Consider the following 23,508-nt stretch of genomic DNA (forward strand, 5'->3'; position numbering starts at 1 on the left):
AAAGTGTACGATTTGACAACATTAAAATTAACTTTAATTGATTCTTATTTTTTTGCATGTCAATGTATATGTTTACCTGTCCTGCATCTACTGCTGGCTCTGCACTCCAATCAAAAGTTGTGTCACCATCAGGTTTGGTGCCAGGTATATTTACATCATAAAGTGTGTCGTCTGTGAATGAAAACATAATTTTTCTGAATTGTATTATAATCATTTTAATTACAAAATTCTTTTTTGTACTCAGAGGTCATACCAATTCAACAATCAACTTTAACCTTTGAGGCTACAACTTCAAGGAATCTGAAGGCTGTATTAGAGATTTTAGATTTTCTTTATCATTGTTTATCAAATCAAATTGATTGAATTGTATTTATAGCAAAACTTAAGATTTCTGTCTATTTTAAATACATGAAATATATAACATCTGAAGACTAGTTAAACTAGACAGATTTTAATGCAAGTACAGTACAAACAAGGCGAGTTTGACAGTGAATGCTTGTGTTTGTTGGTTATTTCTCTCTGCTTATTCAACAATATTCAATGAACCACACCAAATGATGACACCAGCAATAATTCGGTTTCCCAGTGATTCAGAAAAAAATTCCATCATCTCAATCACCTTGGGTTAAATACTGTTTCAACAAAATACATAATTTGGAATACCAACAATAATGTATATATCCTGAACCTGATCTAAGAATAATATTGCAGTGACTTACCAACTTCCATCAGATCTTCAGCTGATGTTTGTGTGTCAGAATTTGTATACACTTTGTGTTTTTCTCTTCGATATTCGTGAAGTTCAGCACTAAGTTTATCTACTTGAGTTCTAAGATCTTCATTATAATTATTTGCTTTTTCCAACTTTCTTTCCATAGCTGCCAGTCTTTTGCCATATTTTTCTAACTCACATCTACATTTAATAACATCTTCTTTGAGCAACTGGTTTTCTGAAGCAAGATCAATATCTAGTCCTGTATATTTTCTCAGAACACTTTCTTCAACATGCTCCAGTTCTTTATCAGTTAATTTAACACTTTCCGATATTTCAGAACTATCTGTGTTTTCTTCACAGTTCAATACTTCCTCTACTTTAGAGCTACCAGGTTGATCTTCTGATATCAATAATACTTCTGGTTCAATGTTTTGTACATGTAAATGTTTTAATCTTTCATTTCCATCCTGCAGCATCTCTTCTGTGCTGTTGGTCTCATCACACAGACTGGATATGCTGGATGTTATGTTAATTGTCCTGTTTATATCGGTACTACTTTCTACAGTCTGTCCAGGGTTATCGTCACAACTTGAAATTTGTGAACTTTGAACATTAGGAAACTGTTGAATGCCTATTTCATTTTCTGAACTTACTGCCTCACATTTTGAGCTCTCTGTACTGTCAGGCTCCATAATTTCATTCAATTTAATCCAGTTAAAGAATCACTTTAAGTATATACCTGTGAACCTGCAAAATACCAAAATAAAATTACACTTTTCACTTCAATGTTCATGCCTTGTTGTATGTGTATAAATAAATAAACTTTATATGTTTATTTTTAGCCATATATTCCCTTGAACACATAATATACTGTTAAAATGTTTTATGAAAAGCAAATATAATTGAACATGTTAATCAAGCTTATAACAAGCAGTCAGGGGTACTACTTGTACAAGTTATTTTCAATTACTTGAAGAAGTAATATTAATATACTTATTTAAGTAAATTTGTAGGATACTTATACAAGTGAATTTTTATTTACTTGTATAGGTAAATAAAAATATTGGCGGAGTTATGTCCCTTACACATTCAGATTTTTTTACTTGTAGAAGTAAAAAAGTCATCCTATCTTCTTTTATTGAATTCATATGATGTCTTTGCTCTAATAGAATTTTGAATTATCGACCCTTTGCAGATGTCTTTACTAATCATTTAAGAGTAATTTCATGGACAATGAAAATCCCATTTTTCTGTTATCTTCAGAACACTGCTTATTTACAAGCCCCCAAGGAGCAATTTTTGAAGGCCTTGCGCAAATACTTAAGATCTTTGCGCAATCAGTTTCATTAAAGGCATGATTTTACATCTCAAAACTTGAGAACTTTTGTGGGATTGTAAGAAAAATTTACTTATACAAGTAAATTTTTGAGAAAATGAAGGGGAGATTATTCAAACATTATTTATTTACTTATATGTGTATATTTTTTTTTTACTTCTTCAAGTAAATAAAAATAACTTGTATAAGTAGTACCCTGACTGACAAGCATATATGCCAACTTACACATTTTTAGTTGTGGACTTTGTGTGATTTTATAACCTTTAATATCAAGAGTATGTCATGTATGTGAAAATAGCCAAAGTTTCAAAGAAATCTACATGAAAAAAATTGCTATTTCCTGATTTTCAAATATTTAAAAGGGAGACAATCATGACTATTGAAAATTGGTGATAAAATCAAGTTTTGTATGTGTTCATGCTTTCATCTCCTCATGAATAGCAGCATTGTAAACACTAATTTGAAGTAAGTCCAAAATTTTGAGTACCTGTCCTGACCTTGTGTGCTGGAACTAAATCAGGATTTTTATTTCTTGACTGTAACAATATCAATCTTCATCTATAATTTGATAAAAGTTAGAAAAAAAAACTAATTGTACAGAGTTCACAAAAATTGTCGGTCCTGTCGGTCAAAATGAGACTCGGACCAGTATTTTGAAGGTTAGTACCAATGACCGATGTTAAAAAGGGCTGTTGCAGTGCATATTTCGGTACTTTTTACATCAGTTATTAGTTTTACCGCAACTATCTCCAATACATGATTACATTGATCATCAGATGTACCCCCTGCAAATTTCCAGTACTGGTTTACAAATTTCTCATAATTAAACCAAAGCAGAGATCTACACCTGGCCTAATAAATGTGTTCATGGAGCTATCCCTGGCAAACAACCAGCGATTGGACACTTCAATGGAACCAACAAATACTGTTACAACTGAGAAAGTGATTCAGATGATGAAATGAACAGTGAAGATGACTTTAAATAAGAACAATCAGAAGACCTGAACTGGTCCTTCATTGTTACTTCGCCGTACATGTGGCTGCAGAGAATAAAGCTAATATTATTATTAGTATAGTTATTTTTCAATAAAATATGTTATTAACATGATTAATTTTATTTCAGGATAAAATTGACAGATTCTGTAGGACTGACAAATAATCTTGCTTTGTAGGACCCAAAAAAAAACCGCCGACTCAAATTCTTTTTTTTGCCGTTTTTTGGAAGATTTTTTTTTTCGGATATTTTTCGTGTCAGCTCCGTCATCGTATGAAACTTAATGTTGTCGTCTTTGCGTTTGAAAGTAAACTGTGAATAAGATTGAAAGAAAGCGTCTAAGAGACGCAGGAAATCTATATTCGATTTTTCTTGGTTTTTGTCCACTGATTTAACGAAAATAAAGAAGTAAACATGTGAAGATGGTTTTTTTACGCTGTCATCGTCTGTTCTTCTTAAAATAAACAAAAAAATAAAGCCTATTGTGTCTAATAGGCTTTATCGGTTTAACAATAAAAAAAACCTGGAATGATGTGTTTGATGAGGTTGCCGATCCTGATGATATAGACATGCGGAAAACCGATGAAGTCGGGGTAACTGTATCCGACAAGAGTGGGCTACAAACTTTCGAGCCTGACATGAGTGAATCTATTGAGGTCGTACAGGAATTTGACAATAAGCTTAAGTTTGCTACTTTTACTGTAAAAAGATACCATTCTGAATCGGACGAAGAGCAAGAGGAAAATAACAATGTCAACAAAGAAAAATCATACTTGGATGTATTGATGTCTAACGCCAGGCATTTGGCATGCACAAAAAACCCAATTCGTATAAATGAAGAAAATCCCCGCTTTACAGGTATGTGGAACTATATATTATATTTAATATAAAGTTAATTATAGGGTAAACTCTGCAAGCTGACATGTTCAATGTTATAAATGTCAGTTTTCCCCTTCAGAGTTTTATAATCCGTCATTGGCCTGGGTGTAGGGTAGGGGGGATGAAGAAAAAAATGTGTTTACTAGGGGAAGTGCTGCCCAAATTTTTTTTAATACACTAACCGTGATGTAGATTTAAAAAAAAAGGGGGGGGGGGGGGGGGGGGGGTTGTAACCTATCTGACAGATTCCTAAACCCCCATTTCAACAATTGAAGGAGTGTAGATTGTCTTTCCACATTTTCGTCACAATTTTCCTAGCTCTCTGACACTTAGGCTAATAATATCAAATTCTATGTGTATCAAATTTAGGGAACGAGGGGATGGGGAGATTCTGAATGGTACATGTATATATATATTTGTTCACATTAAAAGTAGCAAACTTAAGTTTATTGTGAAACTCAATGTACTGATCATGATATAAATGCTCAGATCATATGGCTAAAGGATTCAATGAAACTTTGAGAAGATTTGTTGAATGTGTCATATAATATGTTTTTTTATATACATTTTAGATGTTAAAGAATGTTTTAGATTCTGATTTGATCAAATTACTCTTCATAGTTGCCATTCCAGAGAGGTATGAAATATTTTTATTCATTGTGACATCAAGATGCAGAACAGGAATAAAATTTGCCCTTATGCTACTTAATAAATTGGATATTTATGCCAGACAAAAATTCTGACACTCCCGACTCCGGGGTATAATATATTATATTCTTTTATATAAAAAGAATTTAATACTGAGACTTGCAGGGAATTTTATTAAATCTATCCTAAATTTAATGAGACTTGTATGTCCAATTGAATTCTTTATGGAACAACCGTATTTATACCAAAACACACATTACAGTGGTGAAGTATGTCCATCCCCCGGTGCCAGGTTTCCAAATGATATCATAGGACTGGATTAACCTGGCATGAATTGTTTTGAAACTTTGTACAATTGTTAAGCATGATAAAATACAGGTAAAGTTAAAATGTCAGACTTTTTTCATTTTTTATCATCCACTTTTTTTTTATACCGAAACATGTTTCCAGATATAATATATACAAAAGCAATCGGTTAATATTAGTACAATAAATTTTGAATGTGTTTTTTAATTCTATTTTGTAGGTTTTTGGACTTTGAAGGCTTCAACGATTATAAGAGAAAAAAACAGAAATGTCCAAATTTACAGTCTAATGTTCTAAATGGTCATGCCAAAACACTTTTACAACTGGCTTCCAAACAGTTTTGTGTAAACTGGAAGGATCTACACGATGATATTGAAAAACTAGCTACAACTTTCAGTTCATACAGTACATTTCTTGACAACTCTAACAAACAGCAAAAAGAGCGTCAAAATAAATTTACACCATCTCGACAAATTGAAAAAGATATTTGGTTGGACAAACGTCAAGCTGCTAAAAATGACATCAACCTTGAATACCAAGTCCTTGACAATCGTATCAATGAGACAGAACACTTTATACCCATCTTTTTTAACGAGGAACTTTTCTTGACAAAGCCTTTTGATAGTAGCATGGATAGATTTAGATTTTTCCAGAAACTTAGTCTGTCTAGTGAGGTGGCAATCTGTAGATATGATCCTGGTGCTTCAAATACTACAATTACATACGTTTGGAAACTACCAGAAAATATTTCTGATGCTGAACTGTTGACATCATCCACCCGTATAGTTCAAGGGTTAAGGCAAAACCTGTTTGAATTTCATACTCGTCAGATGAGGAGAGACTTTCTCCATAAATTTTATAATCTTGGTGGCTCTAGAATTCCGCCCCACATCATGAGAGCAATAAATGCTGAACTAACACTTGATGCATCTGCAGACCAAAATCCTGAAATAGACCAGCGGGCTAGAATGGCCATATTAGGTGAGGATCCGGAACTTATTATAGACATGAGACATCTGAATAAGGGACGACCTGGAGACATTTTCAACCAGTTTTTTGAATAGCTTGAGAAAGAAGTTCAGTCGATAATGGCTGCCGATGAACGGCGTCATAATGTAGAACATATTGCCCACTACATCTCAGTACCAGATTTGATTAAGCAAGTGAAAAGTAAGTTGCCAGATGATGCTCCAATCCCAAGTGAACCTACTGTGTTATTCTCATTTGTACCAAAGAACACTCATAATAATGTCTCAAAACTTTACAAAAGTAAAGTTCCACTTCGTATGACCATTCAGACAAGACAACTGAGAGCATCACATATGGATGATCACTTCTGTGCTGATATGTTCAAATACATGAGAGAATACTCAGTGCTGTACAGAGATGAAACAACATTTGTTTGTCTTGATGATAAGTCCAAATTAGACTTTGGGGAGCCGTCTTTAGCTTTATCGTCTGGGGTACGAGGAAAGAAAGCCATTGTCCCTTTGAATTCAATGTTATCTTGTCTTGACCATGACTGTCAAAGTAAAGGGTCATTAACACCCTCTGTATGCCTCGATGTTGATATTCCAGATGCAAACGATGAGTCTTTTTATAGGGGACAGGTAACCCTTGGCATGAAAGACAGCGTTTTCCAGTCAAGTAATTCATTCAGGCATGCCGTTGAACTTCAACACATACTTAATCTAAAAGGGGAACAAAAGCCTGTGCTTATGCTGTTTACAGATGGTGGCCCTGATCACCGTGTGACATACCATGCTGTCAAATTGGCTAACATCATCTTATTTAAAAGATTGGGGTTAGAGATGCTTGTTGCCGGAAGAACAGCTCCGGGGCATTCTTGGACAAACCCAGCAGAACGTATAATGTCACTTCTAAATCTGGCTTTCCAAAATGCAGCATTGTCAAGGAACGAGTGCTCAAGTGACATGGAACAGGTGCTAAGAAGTTGTGGTAGTATGGCTGATATCCGGAAGAAAGCTGAAACTGTAAAGGACTTGAAAGCTGGTTGGATTGCATCGCTTCAGCAGATGATAACAATGTTAGAAGAACGTGTAAAACGAGTGGAGTTGAAAGGAAAATCATTCAGTTGTATACCACCTGCTACTGATGAAGAAGTCATAGAATTTGAAAGAGAGGTTAATCAGATTGATCCAAATATAGTTATGGGGCAATACCAACAGCAACACCTGAAAAGGGCAGAAAGATACAAACAGTTTATAGGTATTTTAGATGTATTTATGTCAGAGCTTACACATATGAATCATATCTTTCCTACATATTTTAAATTATCAGAACACAATGTATTAAGTAGCAACAAGGCGACCGCAATTCTAAAGTTAGACAAAATCTAAAGTCCAGGGATATGTACAAAACTGGGAAAACAGAAACAAATTTTAGCACTGTTAACAGGTTGATTTGTTTTGTGTTTGTAGCATTACATAAAATCCTACTTTACTATTAATGGCCCCCAATAATGGATAAAAAGGGATTTGGTGAACTAGACCCAGACACATGAAAATCAAAACATTTTACATGTTGTATTAAGTTGCAGCAACATAACAGTGCTGTTTAATATTGCTTTTTTTCATATTAATAACACTCATAAATATTCATAAATCTTCTGACACAAAAAAAGCCTTTTATTTTTTTATTTTTCATAAATGTATATTGAAACCTTTTAATTTAATTTCAGAGAAACATTGCATTGAACGACAGTATTGTTTCCAGATCAAAAGGTGCAATGATGAAATGTGCTGTGAAAAATCCACTAAAGAAAGACCTTGGGTGCCAGATCCAATGTACAGTGATGCATATGGTACACATTATAAAAAGCTTGAGGATGTAATTGGAACTGAGACGTCAGAGAAAGATCGTCCCTCTGCTCAGAAACAGACTGTAACAGCTGTAGCTGAAGAGCAACAGGTATAATATTCATATATTATATATCTTTGAATGTTAACATTTTTTTTTGTCTCTGTCTTCAGTTGGTATATTTTCCTGGACTTTTGGAGTTTGCATACTGTTAATAGAATATTGGGTTGACGCCTTGTTTTTACTTTCTATATCCATCATTTTTAATCATAAGACTTACAGAGACACATGAGAACACATACTGGGTGATAAACCTAAGTCCTTATGAATGTGATGTATGTGGTAAAGGGTTTAGTCTGACAGAGTTGTTACTTTAATACAGGTACACATAAGAACACACAGATGGCAAAACTGATATGCACTGAGTAAAAAAAATATTGTATTTATAAGCACTTTCACAGATATATGTGAGAGATCACAGTGATGTCAGAACCTTATAATGTATTTTCTGTCTTTCATTTGCAGGGTTGTAAAAACTCTGTTCTGGTTGGACAGAATGTTAGGATGACAGTTGATTGTACAGACTGTACAAAACCCAGGTGCATTTACTCTAAATTAAAGCTGACTCCAAGGGAAATACGAGGCTTGAAGCTGTTGCTCAACTCACATGATTACAGCTGTGGGGCTGTTATTACAACTGACGGTATGTTGAACTGAAATACTACATGTACTAAATGCAGATTAACGACATTGAAGGAAAAAACAACACATGTGTTATATTAATTTTTATTAAAGATAGTGTTTTGTGGTGTCATGTATTCATCTCCCTCTGAAATGGAATGGAAGTCTAATATGTCTTCAGAAAGTCTTTTACAACTTTACATGTACATCCAGTATACAAGAATTAAATCAGCCTGTAGAAATACTAGAATCTGTCTGACAAATTTGCAAACATAAACAATGATATACATCAAATTAAAATGGTCCAACTGGAAAAGAAGAAAAAATCTGCATTTTTATAATATTTTCTATACTTTCGTTGAAGACTAGCATTGAAAAATGTTGAATGTTCCTTGAGAATGTTTAGTTTTTTAAATTTATTGTATGTGTTACTTTTAAATGTTTATTTTTGTTAATACAGGTGATGTTCTTCAAGGAAAGGTCTTTGTGAAACTGCAGCTAAATTGCCAATCACCCATTGAATTCTCATACTACTTATCTGGTATTAACAGCAAACTTGATCTCTGCTGCTATTGTAAAGCTGAAGGTGTACAGCAGGATAAAGAGTTAAAAAAACAATTCAGAGTTGTCCTACCAGTGTGCCAAACTTGTCTTGATAATCACAAACCCATACTGAAGAGAAATCCAATCAAGAAATGAACTGTTTCTGACAGTATATGGACAAAATGTTGATTTTTTATTCTAGTCTCTGACAGTGTTTATATATGTTGTGTATAAGTCTACACATTATAAATAAAGTTCAGTTTATTGTTGAATTATTTAATTCAGTATAGTAGACTAATACATGTATATACAGGTCTTAAATCCATGGCTTTTGATTGTCTCTACAAAGGTTTGACGGGGAAAAAAAGATATACTCAGTGTTTTAATATCTTCATGCAAATTCTGAAAAAAAAATAAAAAATTTGCCTACCTACCTACCCACACCCAGTCATCATGGGTCGGGTTTGGGCAAACTGAAATATTTTTAATTGTGGCCTCACATAAAATTGGTTTAATTAACATGATTAATGTCAGACATATATATCTTATCAAAATGAAATAAATTTTGCACTGCATTCTTCTTGAACATTCTTGGTTATGTTGGTAGTCTGTTTTGATCACATCAAACTATATTTTTTAGTTGTGAAAGATCTTTCCTTTAGATGACATGTGCGAAATCACTAGACATTTAAAACACTCTCAAAACAGGTTAATTAAAAATAGCCTTGCAAGGTCATAATTAGTTGGACTAGGCTTCAGTTAGGACATATAATTTACACAAAATCTTTGACATGCTTGAGGGTGAAACAAACACACAGAATATTTCATGAATTATAAGTATGTGATGTATTTGTGCAAACAATATTGTCCTATTATTAGTTTTAAGAATTTACCAAAAAGAAGCCAAAAGACTTGGGTGTGCGGAGACTATAGACAGTAGCAGAATGCACTGTACACATGGTACACCACATACAAATGACATAGAATAGAATTCATTGCAAAATTATAACATTTCAGTGCAAAAAGCTATCTCAGATTTATATTATAGCAATTGTCACTTCTTAATAATAATGATGAGCAATTTGTGCTACATAAAGGTGTTCAACTTTAATTTCAAGTAAAAAAATAGAGACAAGTGCCTGTGGCAGATTTCCAAAAAAGTGCATGTTTTATATATTTCTATCGTGTGTCTGATGGTTTGCATTTATTAGTTATTGACATATATTATTTTGTGTTGGTCATTACCTATTTTTTTTCTATCTTCAATTTCAATATATGTTGAAAAGTTATAAATCTCTGAAAGCATATGGTCAACTCTCATGTCTTGTCTGCTCTACTTCCGGTTGGTAAAGCTAAAAGTATGAAAAGACAACAAACTGTCTAAATATTTAGATGTTTCCTTAAAAAGAAAATATCTATTACAGAAAATTAATTTTAATACAATTTATTGAATAAAAGGGTTTAAAAATTTCAATAAACTTTCTAAATCATGTAAAATTATAATTCGAGTATTAAAATGGTCGGATTAAAAGAGTATTTGTTTATACTTTCTACAAAATATCACATGACACGAAGATGGCAGACATCCAGAGTCCTGAAATTTTAAAATGTTACATTCACAGATTTGGCATTTCCTTATCCTTCAAAGATATCACAAGCTTAAAGATTTGTCAGAGTCAAAGATGTATCTCGATAGAGAAAGAAAACTCTCTGCTAGAAATCACCAAACTAGACACAAAACAAAATAATGTGAAACCAGTTGAAATAGAAAGCATAAAACAGTATGGATATTTTGATAGTTTGAGCATTAAGTTTTGGCTAAGAAGATACTGTTTCAAATAGCGGAGATTCAAATTGTTGATTTTTTAAAGATAAATTAGGAAGATAGCATGTAAAACATTTCTGGTGCCTGTAAACACAGATAAGATCAGATAAAGTGTGAAACAAAAGACATACAAATACAAATACAAATACAAATATTTTATTGGCACAAACTCAATTACAATAATTGGCAACGGCCCATACAACTAGTATACTAATAGTAATGATGCAGCAATTAAACAATAAATACTACATAGCATATCATAAAAAGAGATAAAGTGTGAAACAAAAGACATAAAAAGAGATAAAGTGTGAAACAAAAGACATAAAAAGAGATAAAATGTGCTAACATGCTCATGCAGAGTTGCCTGGTTAACATGCTCTGCATCAAGTGGTTTGATAATTGTTTCTGAATTCATTGTTAAGGACTGATATGTTAAAATTGATGTATAAACCCCAATTTTGTCAACTTTTCCTAAAATATGAAATTAAATATGACCAAATGAGAAGTTTCACTTGACTGGTGCCAGATGTGCTTACCTTTCCAGCATACCTCAGTTTACCTCTGGTTTTGATTCATGGGTTCACATATGCATCAAGTTCTTATTGCTCAGCCTTTACTGTTTAGTTTCCATTTTCCTGTTGTGTGGTTTCATGCATGGTGGCATGCATGCTTGTCTCAACTGCTGAAAGTTGGTATTTCAATACCAGACCATGTACAATGTAATACATGTAGTTAAACAATTAATTGAAAGCTGCTGTCCCCATATTAAGCACTACTTAGGACATGTAGGAATAAGAGCAACAACTGTATGTTGTCCCTTCAGTTTGGAAATGTGCTTCATGCTTGTGAAACTACTCATTATCATCCAACTCATTATTTCTAACTAGGAAAAAAACAGGGTTCATATTCAAAACCCTTTAACATGTTTTCATCACTATATGCATTTAATATTTTCCACTAGATGTTAACACTTGTTCATGATCAGCATCATCAAAATTGTTCTTTTGTTCTGTTTTAAAATAACAATTTTATTTTATTTCTGTATATATATATATATATACATGTATATAAGTACGTCTGAGTCAGTGACAACCCTACAACAAATGTATCCATCAGATTGCCATCAATGATGGTGATACATGGCTGTGTACATAATGTATATACAACTCGTCTAAACATCAACCCAACAATGTTAGATCTGTAAATTTGCTTTCGCAAATTTTTGGTTCTTCCCTCGCCGGGATTCGAACCCATGCTACTGTGATATCGTGACACCAAATCGCCTGCACTGCCTGGTCTAGCGGGACGGCTGCAGTGCAGGCGATTTGGTGTCACGATATCACAGTAGCATGGGTTCAAATCCCGGCGAGGGAAGAACCACAAATTTGCGAAAGCAAATTTACAGATCTAACATTGTTGGGTTGATGTTTAGACGAGTTGTATATATATATATATACATGTAACTTCCCATTCTAAAATTTGAATTTAGCTATAAAATTAAACTTAAGGACTTTAACTAAACACAAAAGGATAAATTATTAAAGTTGGGTATAACATTTATTATTGGCACAATTAGCAAATACATGTATCATGTGTATTGTGACTACAAATGTATGTCATGTCTGAGATAACAAGCTATATATTCTCTTTGAATAGTCTTTTTACCAATTTCTGTAACTGACCATGTAACATGTGTAATAAAATATTATTTTTTAGTTGGGAGAGACATGAATTCTTATCGACAAATTAAAGGAGATCTAGCAAAAGAGCAAATTTATCTGTGTAATGTGTTTAACCTTTAAGTTTTTAAAATCTTTTAATTACATTTAATTTGTTGTGAAGCTTAATACTTTAAATTTCAATACCAGTAGTTATTTGTCACTAAATATTAGTTACAATGCATATCACTTTCAACTTATTGTTTGTGTGAGCAGAAGCCATTTTTGTCTGGTGTTTAAGCAGTCTATGATTAACATATGGAAGACATTTGTTTAAAAAGTGTTTAATAGCAGAATTAAATTGGTGATTGGCAAATGGACTATTCTCTGACCATTTTTTAATTGTCAATTTGAAAAAAAGGCACTACTCCCTATCACACGTATGAATCATATAAATTAAAGTAAGGGCACTGTGATTTATAAGATTTTTAATTATCATGATTATACAACTGTGACATTTAAAAAAAAAATAAGGATCATCAATCTTTTATACATTGTACATGTAGATTTTTTTTTTATTAATCATGTTAATATGATAATAATTCAAAGATAACTAACATAAATACTTTTTTTCAGAATTGTATGGTGTACAGACCATTCCAATACAGTAGAAGGAAGTTTTGTTTGTCTGAAACAAGATGGTAGTTTGTTATGTTACAATAAGCATACAAAGATTGTCCTTCAACAGAATATTAATGAAGTCATTGTGCAAGGTATATATGGGTGAATTATCACTCAGATGAATAAATTATAGATTCTCAACATACATGGAAAACCTTAAGAAATTTACCTGATTGTAAAGGGAAAGACCTTTTTTGGATTGACTTGGATAGATAAATAGATGTAACTAATTAGGAATTATTTGTTTCGTTCATGATTATGTAATTATTGTTTTGTAATGTATTTTGTATTTTGATAAGTTAAAGGATAAATTTTCAACCATAAATAAAAAAAAAATTTTTTTTTATTAAGATGAAATTGTAGCTACATGTAAATATATATACATGTATATGTTTTATTTTAATTTTATCGGAAATTGAATTAACAGAATTGATAAAAACATAAACTAATTTAGTCAATATGTGTATTTAAAACAAAATAAAATAATTTGATTCCAAATTCTGCTAATTATGAAATGTAAATAGGGAGAAAATGAATCTTTCAAATAGCTTAAATGAATATTAGAATAGAACCGGAGATTCACTTTATTATAACATGGAAAGTGCACTTAATTTGTTTATTTTTCAGAAGACAAAATTGATTTTGAAGACTTTAAATTAGCCACTTACTATGGAAACCACCTAATTGTGAAAATAAAAGATGAATTGGTTGTTATGGAGATACAACAAGCAGGATATAAAATTATGACATCCATTGTTATACCTAATAATCCAGTAGCACACAATGTTTACGATATTCTGACAGACTTTGTAGCAGTGTTTGATAGTGAAACAACAGTTATTAGTATCCTTATGTAGTTAGAAATCAGATATGATCAAAAGATACAAATTTAATGAAGTAAAATAATAGGGTGACTGACAGCCTTTTTAAAATACATTCCTTCAAAGTTGTTTTCTAGATACAAAACCCCACAAAACATTGAAATCAGCATAACTTCATTGCATAGTAGAAAATAGACTTATCAATGTTAAAAGATCATAAACTAGTGGTGACCTCATGATATTTTTTTTTATATCAATCAAGCAGAAATTTATGTAGCAACATATCAATGCCTATGAGATCAACTTTTAAGAAAAGTCTATGCATAGTTTTAGAGATTTCATGTTTTTAAGACAAATTTAAGAATGTTTTTATTGATTGTGTATGCTTTCCATACAATATTTCTCCTATTCAGTAATATTTCAAAAAAAAAGATATGTGCATTATAGTTTTAATATTAAGTTCAAGTATAAATCTGTGACATGACCAATTTAAGATATTGTTACTTGATTTTTGGATAATTATTTTGAAAAAAATGATTCTTTTTCTACCACAACATCGCAAGTTTTAGGAGCAGTGACATATTGCGCCATTGCATTTTAAATATCCTTTATTTTTTCTGATTATATTTTGTTAACCATGTGTTAACATGTACATGAAATAGCCAAATAAAAAAACCTGTTTGATTTGATAAGGTTGAGAATCAAAATGGGAAATTTGTCAAAGAGACATTTACAACCTGACCATAGAGCAGAAAATAGCAGATGATGCATTATTATTGGATGTACATTTATATTTTAAAAAAACGTGATTAAAATTTTTGTTTAAGGACGATTTTCAGATAAAACATCCTTAACTTCTACAGCAGTATACTATATAACAAATGGAGATATTGTAGCTACAGTTGACCTTTCAAGGACAAATATTGAAACAGACAGAATGTTATCATGGGGATTTACTCCAGATCTTAAATATTTGGTTGTCATGGAAAATACATTCACAATCACATCTATAAACATTGAGAGCTACACACAACAATTTCCATCATGTGTTACCAAAACAAAATTAAAAGATATTCAGTTTTCAAATAACGAAGTTCTGAATACTATTCATGTTGGGGATTCCACTTGGAGGAGAAAACTTTTAACCATACATGATCAGAACTCCAAACTTCCAACTAAGCCATGGTATTTTGAACACAAATCCAACAGTTCAAATGTCAAACCTCAGACATCTAGGTGGAGAGCGTCTGGTTTTTGGAAGAAAAGTAGAACAAAGTCGCAAAGTTCCATTTCTAAGCTAGAAGGGGATAAGAAAATACACCTTCCTGCTACGTTACAGGGAATGAATATCATTGATATTGTGGTTGGAAAGTTTACAGTCTCTTTACATTTACAGTCACCAAAAGAAAATGTGATATGTGTATGTGATATTCAGAAACAGACCTATAACATACAAAGGTAAAACTGACTACCGTCATCGATCTTTTAACAACAATAATTACTGTGTTGCCGGTCTTTAACAAAGATTAAAAACATATCTTTAAAGATACCATTCAAAAACTTATCATAAGTTTTAACTGACTATCGATCTTTTTAACAACAATACTTACTATATTGCCGATTTTGGCAAAAAAAATATATATAAAAAATACCGCAAATTCGGCATTTTCCGTCATTGTTCACGGACCTGATCTTGTCAAAAGTTGCTGCGGACTATACAAGTGAACTAGACTTTTTCCTCGATATTTGGGGATGAAGATGGGGTGCGGACAATACACAAATGCGTACAATACAAGGCCGTATATGGTATTAAACAATAAGGTCAACTAATGGGAAACTCAAAAGTTTTAGGTACATGTACAGTATAGTAGGAAATTTATACAATTATTAAAATACCTTGCTTCATATTTTTTAGAAAGAAATGTATCATTTCTTAAAATGTGTTGCTTTTCATTTTTATTCAAAATTAGAAATTTAAGCATCTTTGAAAATTGCATATCACAGCTGTGTAAATTCAAATACCTTGACCCAGGCTCATCACTGACATCATAATTTTTGAACAGATCTTTATAATACTTTAGTGCTCAGAAACATATTTAATCCTGCTACATTCTTTAAGTGTCTATCCCAAGTCAGGAGGTTGTTATGCTGGTGTCATAATTGGTTGCTGTTGGTCAAATTTGTTTTACATCTATTAATGCTGTTAAATTAAGATTATTAAGATTTTTTTGGAAATTAGAAAAATGACTTTTTATAAATGTTTATCTTTTTTTCTTATTTTGTAGACTTCCTGTTAAATGTTTTGTGATGTTGTCAGCACAGTCACAATTTCCACATCTAGTAGCTATGGAAACTCATCTGACTTGTATTGTTCCATGTATAGAACAAGAAGAATTTGTTAGCTTGGTAATGTTTGTTTGATTATATTTTTGTTGTAGTAGGGCTTAGTGGGAAATTTAAGGGTGACAACAATGAAAACACTTCTTTTATGAATGCCTGTTCTATCATCAATTTAACAATTATACTGATTCTGATTAAAAAGGGGGACATATTTGTACAAACCTTATCTTTAAGTATGTGTTTTATGGGAAAAAAGGTACCAGTATATACTTTGTGGATTCTTTTGATTGTATTTAAGATTTACCAGTCTTTATTTCACTGTCATCTATATTCTATAAACATGATGTTAGGTTAGTTTTTTAGAAACACCTTTTTATTAAGGTAAACAGAAATATTTGTATGTTTTTTTATACATGTACTTACAATGACAAGCCAAGTGAGTACTAAGGACCTTCATAGACTTTCTGTGAGGTGCCTCACTGTGACTTTGGAGATGTAGAACAGCAAAATGTGTGTATTTTGCAATTGCTGTGGAGGTATTGATTTTGTGTCCAAAATCGATACCGCATGACCTTTGTTTTTCTATTAATATAGATGATGACCTATGCTGGAGCCTCTGTAGCTGATGTCTTGTGTCATATCAATAAATGGGGGAGATGTTCCTTACCTTTACACACCTTAGAGATAGGTGTAAAACATAGACAACTAGATACTGTGGTCTTCTTTCTTAAAAGTAAAGAAAATTGTAAGTAAATCTCTTGATATTTTGATTTTTTTTCCCTTAAAAGCAAAATGAAATGTAGTAAAAAAAAATCTTAAGGATCATTCAAACAATATCATGTCAGCACATTGCAGATAATAAAAATATGAAATTCAAAGTATTGTTGCACAAGGAACAATGCAATATGTTTACAAGACTTGCAAGAAAAATGTAATAAGCTACAATACTCTATTACTTTGTTTGAATGAGATTAGGTTTTCTAGAAACTGTAACTCTTAAATCTTTCTTTGATGAAAATATGTCATCCTTAATGGATAGTCAACCATTATCTATGACTTAACACATACACCAAATGTTTTGTCAGATATAAATAATATACTGTAAATTCAGAAATTATTGCAAGACTTTTTTTTAATGTGACTGTGAGTACATGTATTACAAAAAAAGAATAAAAATAAATCTTTACGGTAATTAAATAGGTTTTCCTGAAATCACAATACCTAATCTACCATTTTGTCAACTTGTCAAAAATTGCAATAATACATGCATGCAATAATTTCTTAATTTACAGTAGTTTGAAAATTAAGAAATGCTAACTTAGCATTGCAGATAAGAGTTTTTAAATTTCCTGCGTCTGAAATGCTTTTAATCACAAAGGCACAAACCAAACATTTAAGAGCTCATTGGAAAGTAGAATTTATTTATTATTGATAAAAGATGGGTTTTTTTTTCTCTTTCAGTGTTTTCCTCTACAAAATCGTATGTGACATCACCAGCTTCCCCACCTGTGGCCTCACCATCCTGGTCATTTAGTTCTAATCACTATGACAACATCATACAGTTACAGCCAGCATTAGAATTGTTGATACAATCTATATCAGATAACCTTACAGATTCTCAGTCACAGGTACAGGAAACACACTGATACACACATAAAATGCAGTATTCAAATAATGCTATACAAATTTAAATGCAAGTTTACACCAATACAAATATCACAAAACTATAAGAATTTATAGTATTGTATTCCTTTAGGTTGCATTTCTGTAAATATTGACAATTCAATTCCCCATAGGAACTCCTTTTACGGCTTAAACTGTAACACTTTTACTATGAAGTTTTGAAATCTTATCCTAGAATTGAAAGTTCATATGCACCACAATTATTTTCAAAGGTCAAAATATAGGGCTGTGCGGCATATTTTCAACGTTTATATGCCCTGAACTTCTCAGAGTTTAAACTTACGCTAATTTTCTTAACTACCCCTACCTCGAATGAAAGGTTACCACAGATTTCAATGTAAACAATATGCCTGTGTTTATTTACTGGTAACATTCCCAAGTTCTGTCTCTGCGATATGGAACACAGAGAGCATAACTGGGAACCAGTATGTAAACGAAATTAATTTTCTATGAATATTCAATTTCTCCCAAAAAGAGGCGTGTTTTGAGCAACAGCTGTATTTACAAAGTGCAACCTATAATTTTGTCTTTCCTTTATTGTAGGATTTTGTCAAAAGACTGTCCGATATAACACTTGAGTTTCTCTATGGCTTACTGAGTGATGCTTTAGATGTGCAAGAATTTGTGAAATATAAAATGAATAATGAATCAGAAGTAGAAGACATGAAGAAATCAATAGATGTAATACTAGAAGATATAGCAGACATCAGACAATGTCTTAGAAAAATAGAAAGAGAAAACAAGCTAAAAGATGGAATAGATGAAGTGAAAAGAGTACCTGATACCGATCATAAGGCACTAGGAAACAAAACTGATGATGTAAGACATACAGAAAAGTAGTAGAAATAAATAGAATTTAATAATATAAGAAATAACAATAATTGAAGAAGTGTATTTGAAATGAAAGTAAAAAAGGGGGAAACATAGGAGGGTCTGGGTGGGGATACAGAAAAGAGAATAATGGGCAAACATTAATTTAAAAAAAATAGAGACTGATGGGGTGCTAAAATGTGAAGAATAGCAAATAGTCGGCCAAACAAACTAAGAAAGAAACATAACCAAAAAATGTAAGTACATGTATACAGAAATGATGACTCCTCCCCAATCCAGACCCTCACAACGAGATTGCTGTTCAAAATTTTTCCATTTGAAAACATAACATTTTGGTAATTAGATGGATTAATTGTGAGAAGAAATAAATATTGGTAAAATATCAATAATAAAAGTAATTTTAAATGCACTAGAAGTTTCATTATTTATTTAAAAAACAGTGATTTTAAGAATTAATCAATCATTACATCTTTTGACATCAGACTCGGACTTCTCTTGAACTGAATTTTAATGTGCGTATTGTTATTGTTTTACTTTTCTACATTGGCTAGAGGTATAGGGGGAGGGTTGAGATCTCATAAACATGTTTAACCCCGCCGCAATTTTGCGCCTGTCCCAAGTCAGGAGCTTCTGGCCTTTGTTAGTCTTGTATGATTTTAAATTTTAGTTTCTTGTGTATAATTCGGAGTTTAGTATGACGTCCATTATCACTGTACTATTATGCATATTTTAGGGGCCAGCTGAAGGACACCTACGGGTGCGGGAATTCTCGCTACATTGAAGACCCATTGGTTGCCTTCGGCTGTTGTTTGCTCTATGGTCGGGTGGTTGTCGCTTTGACATATTCACCATTTCCTTTCTCAATTTTATTCATGTTTATAATATTTCTATATCTTAATTGAAGATTAAAATAATATGTACTATGCATTAATTAATAATTTTCAACCTTTACAATGACTGGTTTTATTTTGTAACAGGAAATTATACAAGATGCAGTGTTATCCAACACTATTCCAACAGTGCAAGCAAGTCTACTAGAAAAGGGAGATAACTCTAGGGCTGATATAAATCATATAACAAACAGTAGTATTGTGAAAGCAGTAAAATATCTATGGGAGAAACAATCTAAACCTGCTATAGCCATTTTGTCTAACTTGGTAATTATATTCAAAGAAGTGGTTTGTAACAGTCAGTGCACATTTAAAAAATATATAATATTTTGAATCTGATACAATTTTAGATTATTAATTTCAATGATGTGCAGAAATATTTTTGATCTTGTACAATTTTGATGCAAAAAAATGTTTTGAGTAAGAATTTGGCTTAATGAGTTATATATGCCAATCAAAATTTTGAGGACATTTAATTAATAATCCAAGTTCAAGATTTTTACCTGAAAAAATGGTAACTTTGACCAAGTTTGAAATCAGAAATATACAATCAATAGCTTAAATATAAATTTAGCAAAATATTCTTCAGATTTATTGCTTTCATTTTAGGGTTTAAATGTGAATAGTAAGTTATGGGAAGTGGCTGCTATTTGTGAAGACAGGACAATACGTGACTTTATTATTGAAGAGCTTACTGGTAGAAAATGTTTGACAGAGGAGCAAATGGAGATTGTTGAATATGTAAATGAATTAGAAAAGAAATATCCAACGTCTTCATTTAGTTCCTCTGTAAAAGATGCTAGAAAACGAGAGGTCCCATTGGACAGGTAATTCTTTATGTATAAATCTAAGCACCAAATATTTGGTTTTGAAAGCTAAAGTTTTATCAGGAGGAGTCAAAATTGAATTTGAAAAGAGGTACAAGAATTGTATTTTCAATGACATGTACATTTTATTCGTTAGGTTAAAGAATATATATTTGTCCTGTATATTTTCTATTACATGTACATTTTTGTACTTCTTTTTAATAGGTTAGAGAATATATTTTTGTCCTTCGGTGATTCTCCTGAGTATGATTTATCATCAGAATGTGGTGATTTATCTGCTATGGTCTCAGAAGACCATCAAAATATAGGAAAATACAGCCATGTTTTGTTGGACTGGGTTCAAAGATGGGATCCAGATACGAAGGATCTAGTTATTATGGAAGAAGGTACTAGTAATTGTTTTATCTACCGTACTTAAATCAGATTTGTGTTACATTTATTTAATGTCAAAGAATAATTACAATTATCTTTTCTGTATAAACTAAAATAACTGGTTTAATTTGTAAGCTATGAAATATGGAACTTTTCCCCAAGTGTTACTTTTTAAGCTGTAAGTAGAATGTCACTGTTTAAAAATGTAAAAATATGACCATTTTAACAAGGAGTTGCATTATAATTTGTAAGAATTTTAAAAAAAAATATATATAAAAATATTTTTAGATTCTTAAAAAATGAAATCTGCTTTTTTCAGATCCAAAAGAATTAAAACTTGTACATTTAAGATATCTTTTACGGTATAACAAATTGGAAAAGCTGTTGTTATGGATACAAAAGGCTGTTGAAAAAGACTTTCCCATAATACATCAGTTACTTGACCATTTGGATGAGTGCACATCATATGTCAAACTAGTCATCACTGAAGCATGTGCAAGGTATGGTGCTTTACCATAAAAATGATTATAGATTTAGAATTTGTAAAAATACCCACATCCCTGTTTTCTCTTTACTTGAACATCTAAGAAAATTCATATTTTCAAAAGTGCATTTGTGATTTATTTCTTAATGTACACACATTTTGTTATTTCATAATTTGATATTGTATTATGGGCAGATCTGAACTAAGACAGTCTTTGCTCTATTACAAACTATTTGCATTTTGTGTAATCTGATCAACCTTGGTAGTGCACACATTTCATTTCATTTTAATTCAATTTATATTAATTGAAAAAATTGTCAATTTTAATTGAATATTTAGAAAAATAAATGATAGGACAATGTTTTGCCCAAACAGAACACCATTAAAAGCTTTTTTGTTATTCTGTTGTAGGAAAGGTGTATTTATGAAAACAGAGCAATTCAACACCCTAGTTTCTGACCTAAGATTAGTAGGAGGAGCCTTGGAACTGCCACACCCACTCAGTAACAGTACATTGGAAGAATTAGAAAACTTTCACAGAGACTTCATACAGTATTGTGTAAAGAACAACCTGCCCACTGTTGTGTGGCAATACTGTACTACCCATAAGTAATTGTTGTATTGATTTACAGTTTATAGATCAACTAGTAAACTGTAATTTTGGATAAAGTTATAATTTGATTATACTGCACTTTGATTTATAAGCAATTTTTTTTTCTTTTCAGTTTTTCTCTAAATTGGTTTCTTTTATATCATTTAGTCTTGATTCACATCTGAACTAAATAATTTATTTATAAGAAAAGATCCATATAAACTATTTACCATTGAACACCATTAATGGAGTTATTGAAATCCATATAAACAATTTACCATTGAACACCATTAATGGAGTTATTGAAATCCATATAAACAATTTACCATTGAACACCATTAATGGAGTTATTGAAACCATATAAACAATTTACCATTGAACACCATTAATGGAGTTATTGAAATATGACCACTGTGGATTTATTTAATTTCATCGATACCAATTTTATTGGAAAGGGGAAATATATTTTCAAGAATATTTGATTTCATGTATTCCCTTGACACTCCATACAAATTTTTTTTTCAAAATCATACCGCATTGAACATTTAATTTGTTGTTCACCTATTCCCAGAAAATCCACAAAATGGTATCTTAGAATAATCAGTAATAACATGTATATAAATTGTATTGAAAACTAGTTTAAAGTCTTGCTAATAATAGTTGATGCATATGTTTATTCAATTATTTTTAGGTTATCTTATAGTTGGTTAAAGAAATTTCTACATAGTAATGAAGAGTGTTGTTGGCTGTCTATGCTAGTATCAATGTACAGACTCAGACATAAACCAAATGGTAAATATATAACCACACTGAAATACACAAAATACACACACAAATAAATACTGTAGTTGGCTGTCTGTTAGTATCATTGTTCAGACATAAACCAAATTGTAAATATATAAACAAAATCAACCTGAAAATGTAACTTATCAATGAAATTTAAAAAAAAAAAATGACATATTAAGTAAAAATATTGAAACACATAAATAAAAACTAGTACAAATTTATGGAAAACTATAAAGCATCTTGACTAATAAAAGCATAAAGGTGATAGAAATCCATTTTTTATTAGTTGTCCCACATGTATTGATTTATAGATTGTTCTGCTATGGTTGATGCAAGCATCAGTAATGGACAACTTATATGGTCTTTAAAAAAACCTGAAATTGGAGAAATCATGAAGAATGGGGAAGTTCTTACTGCCATGGCAACAGTGATGTATTCAGAGAATAAATTGCAACAGGTATATTGATTTACATTGTGATCTTCAAGAATCCAATTTTTTGTTCATATAAGTTTTGAATGATGTGTTTTCAGGAGTTATGGCCCTTAATTGCTTAAACAAAGACACTTATAAATGTATTGAAACCCTGTTAGCTGTATTTTGACAGCCTCTTTTCAAAACTTAAGTCAGGCTGCTGTTTTTCTATATTTTTTTTAGAAATATTTCAAAGTTAAAAAATAAACATCACACTTAACTCTGAAACATATAAATGAACTAAAATTAAAAAACATACAAGACTAACAAAGGGCAGAGGCTCCTGACTTTGGACAGGCACAAAAATACAGCAGGGTTAAACAG

At 31.5% G+C, this 23,508-nt stretch overlaps 3 protein-coding genes across 4 annotated transcripts in view; 2 read left to right on the plus strand and 1 right to left on the minus strand.

Moving 5' to 3' along the window:
* The window catches only part of LOC139519624 (angiogenic factor with G patch and FHA domains 1-like), a 31,564-nt gene extending 21,283 nt beyond the window's left edge, over nucleotides 1-10,281 (minus strand). Inside the window, exons 1-3 of the mRNA XM_071311819.1 lie at nucleotides 10,168-10,281; nucleotides 720-1,462; nucleotides 77-171 (exon numbers count right to left, since the gene is read on the minus strand). Of these exons, the coding sequence (XP_071167920.1) occupies nucleotides 77-171; nucleotides 720-1,407 (783 nt within the window). The 5' untranslated portion in view covers nucleotides 1,408-1,462; nucleotides 10,168-10,281. The remainder of the gene's footprint in view (nucleotides 1-76; nucleotides 172-719; nucleotides 1,463-10,167) is intronic.
* On the plus strand, nucleotides 5,967-9,078 carry LOC139521356 (uncharacterized). The gene is made up of 4 exons (XM_071314835.1): nucleotides 5,967-7,107; nucleotides 7,580-7,809; nucleotides 8,224-8,401; nucleotides 8,840-9,078. The coding sequence occupies exons 1-4, from the start codon at nucleotides 5,967-5,969 to the stop codon at nucleotides 9,076-9,078; spliced, it is 1,788 nt and encodes a 595-aa protein (XP_071170936.1).
* Nucleotides 10,282-10,478: 197 nt separating the features above from the next.
* LOC139519622 (spatacsin-like) overlaps nucleotides 10,479-23,508 on the plus strand; it is a 64,879-nt gene continuing 51,849 nt past the window's right edge. For both annotated transcript variants that reach the window (XM_071311816.1, XM_071311817.1), the window contains exons 1-15: nucleotides 10,479-10,703; nucleotides 13,042-13,178; nucleotides 13,714-13,929; nucleotides 14,771-15,365; nucleotides 16,193-16,313; nucleotides 16,842-16,992; nucleotides 17,709-17,875; nucleotides 18,474-18,749; nucleotides 19,739-19,918; nucleotides 20,261-20,478; nucleotides 20,683-20,864; nucleotides 21,170-21,350; nucleotides 21,746-21,943; nucleotides 22,618-22,718; nucleotides 23,024-23,169. In XM_071311816.1, the coding sequence (XP_071167917.1) occupies nucleotides 10,498-10,703; nucleotides 13,042-13,178; nucleotides 13,714-13,929; nucleotides 14,771-15,365; nucleotides 16,193-16,313; nucleotides 16,842-16,992; nucleotides 17,709-17,875; nucleotides 18,474-18,749; nucleotides 19,739-19,918; nucleotides 20,261-20,478; nucleotides 20,683-20,864; nucleotides 21,170-21,350; nucleotides 21,746-21,943; nucleotides 22,618-22,718; nucleotides 23,024-23,169 (3,075 nt within the window). In that variant the 5' untranslated portion in view covers nucleotides 10,479-10,497. The remainder of the gene's footprint in view (nucleotides 10,704-13,041; nucleotides 13,179-13,713; nucleotides 13,930-14,770; nucleotides 15,366-16,192; nucleotides 16,314-16,841; nucleotides 16,993-17,708; nucleotides 17,876-18,473; nucleotides 18,750-19,738; nucleotides 19,919-20,260; nucleotides 20,479-20,682; nucleotides 20,865-21,169; nucleotides 21,351-21,745; nucleotides 21,944-22,617; nucleotides 22,719-23,023; nucleotides 23,170-23,508) is intronic.

Source organism: Mytilus edulis, chromosome 4 (assembly GCF_963676685.1).
Source record: "Mytilus edulis chromosome 4, xbMytEdul2.2, whole genome shotgun sequence".
In the NCBI taxonomy this organism is placed as follows: domain Eukaryota; kingdom Metazoa; phylum Mollusca; class Bivalvia; order Mytilida; family Mytilidae; genus Mytilus; species Mytilus edulis.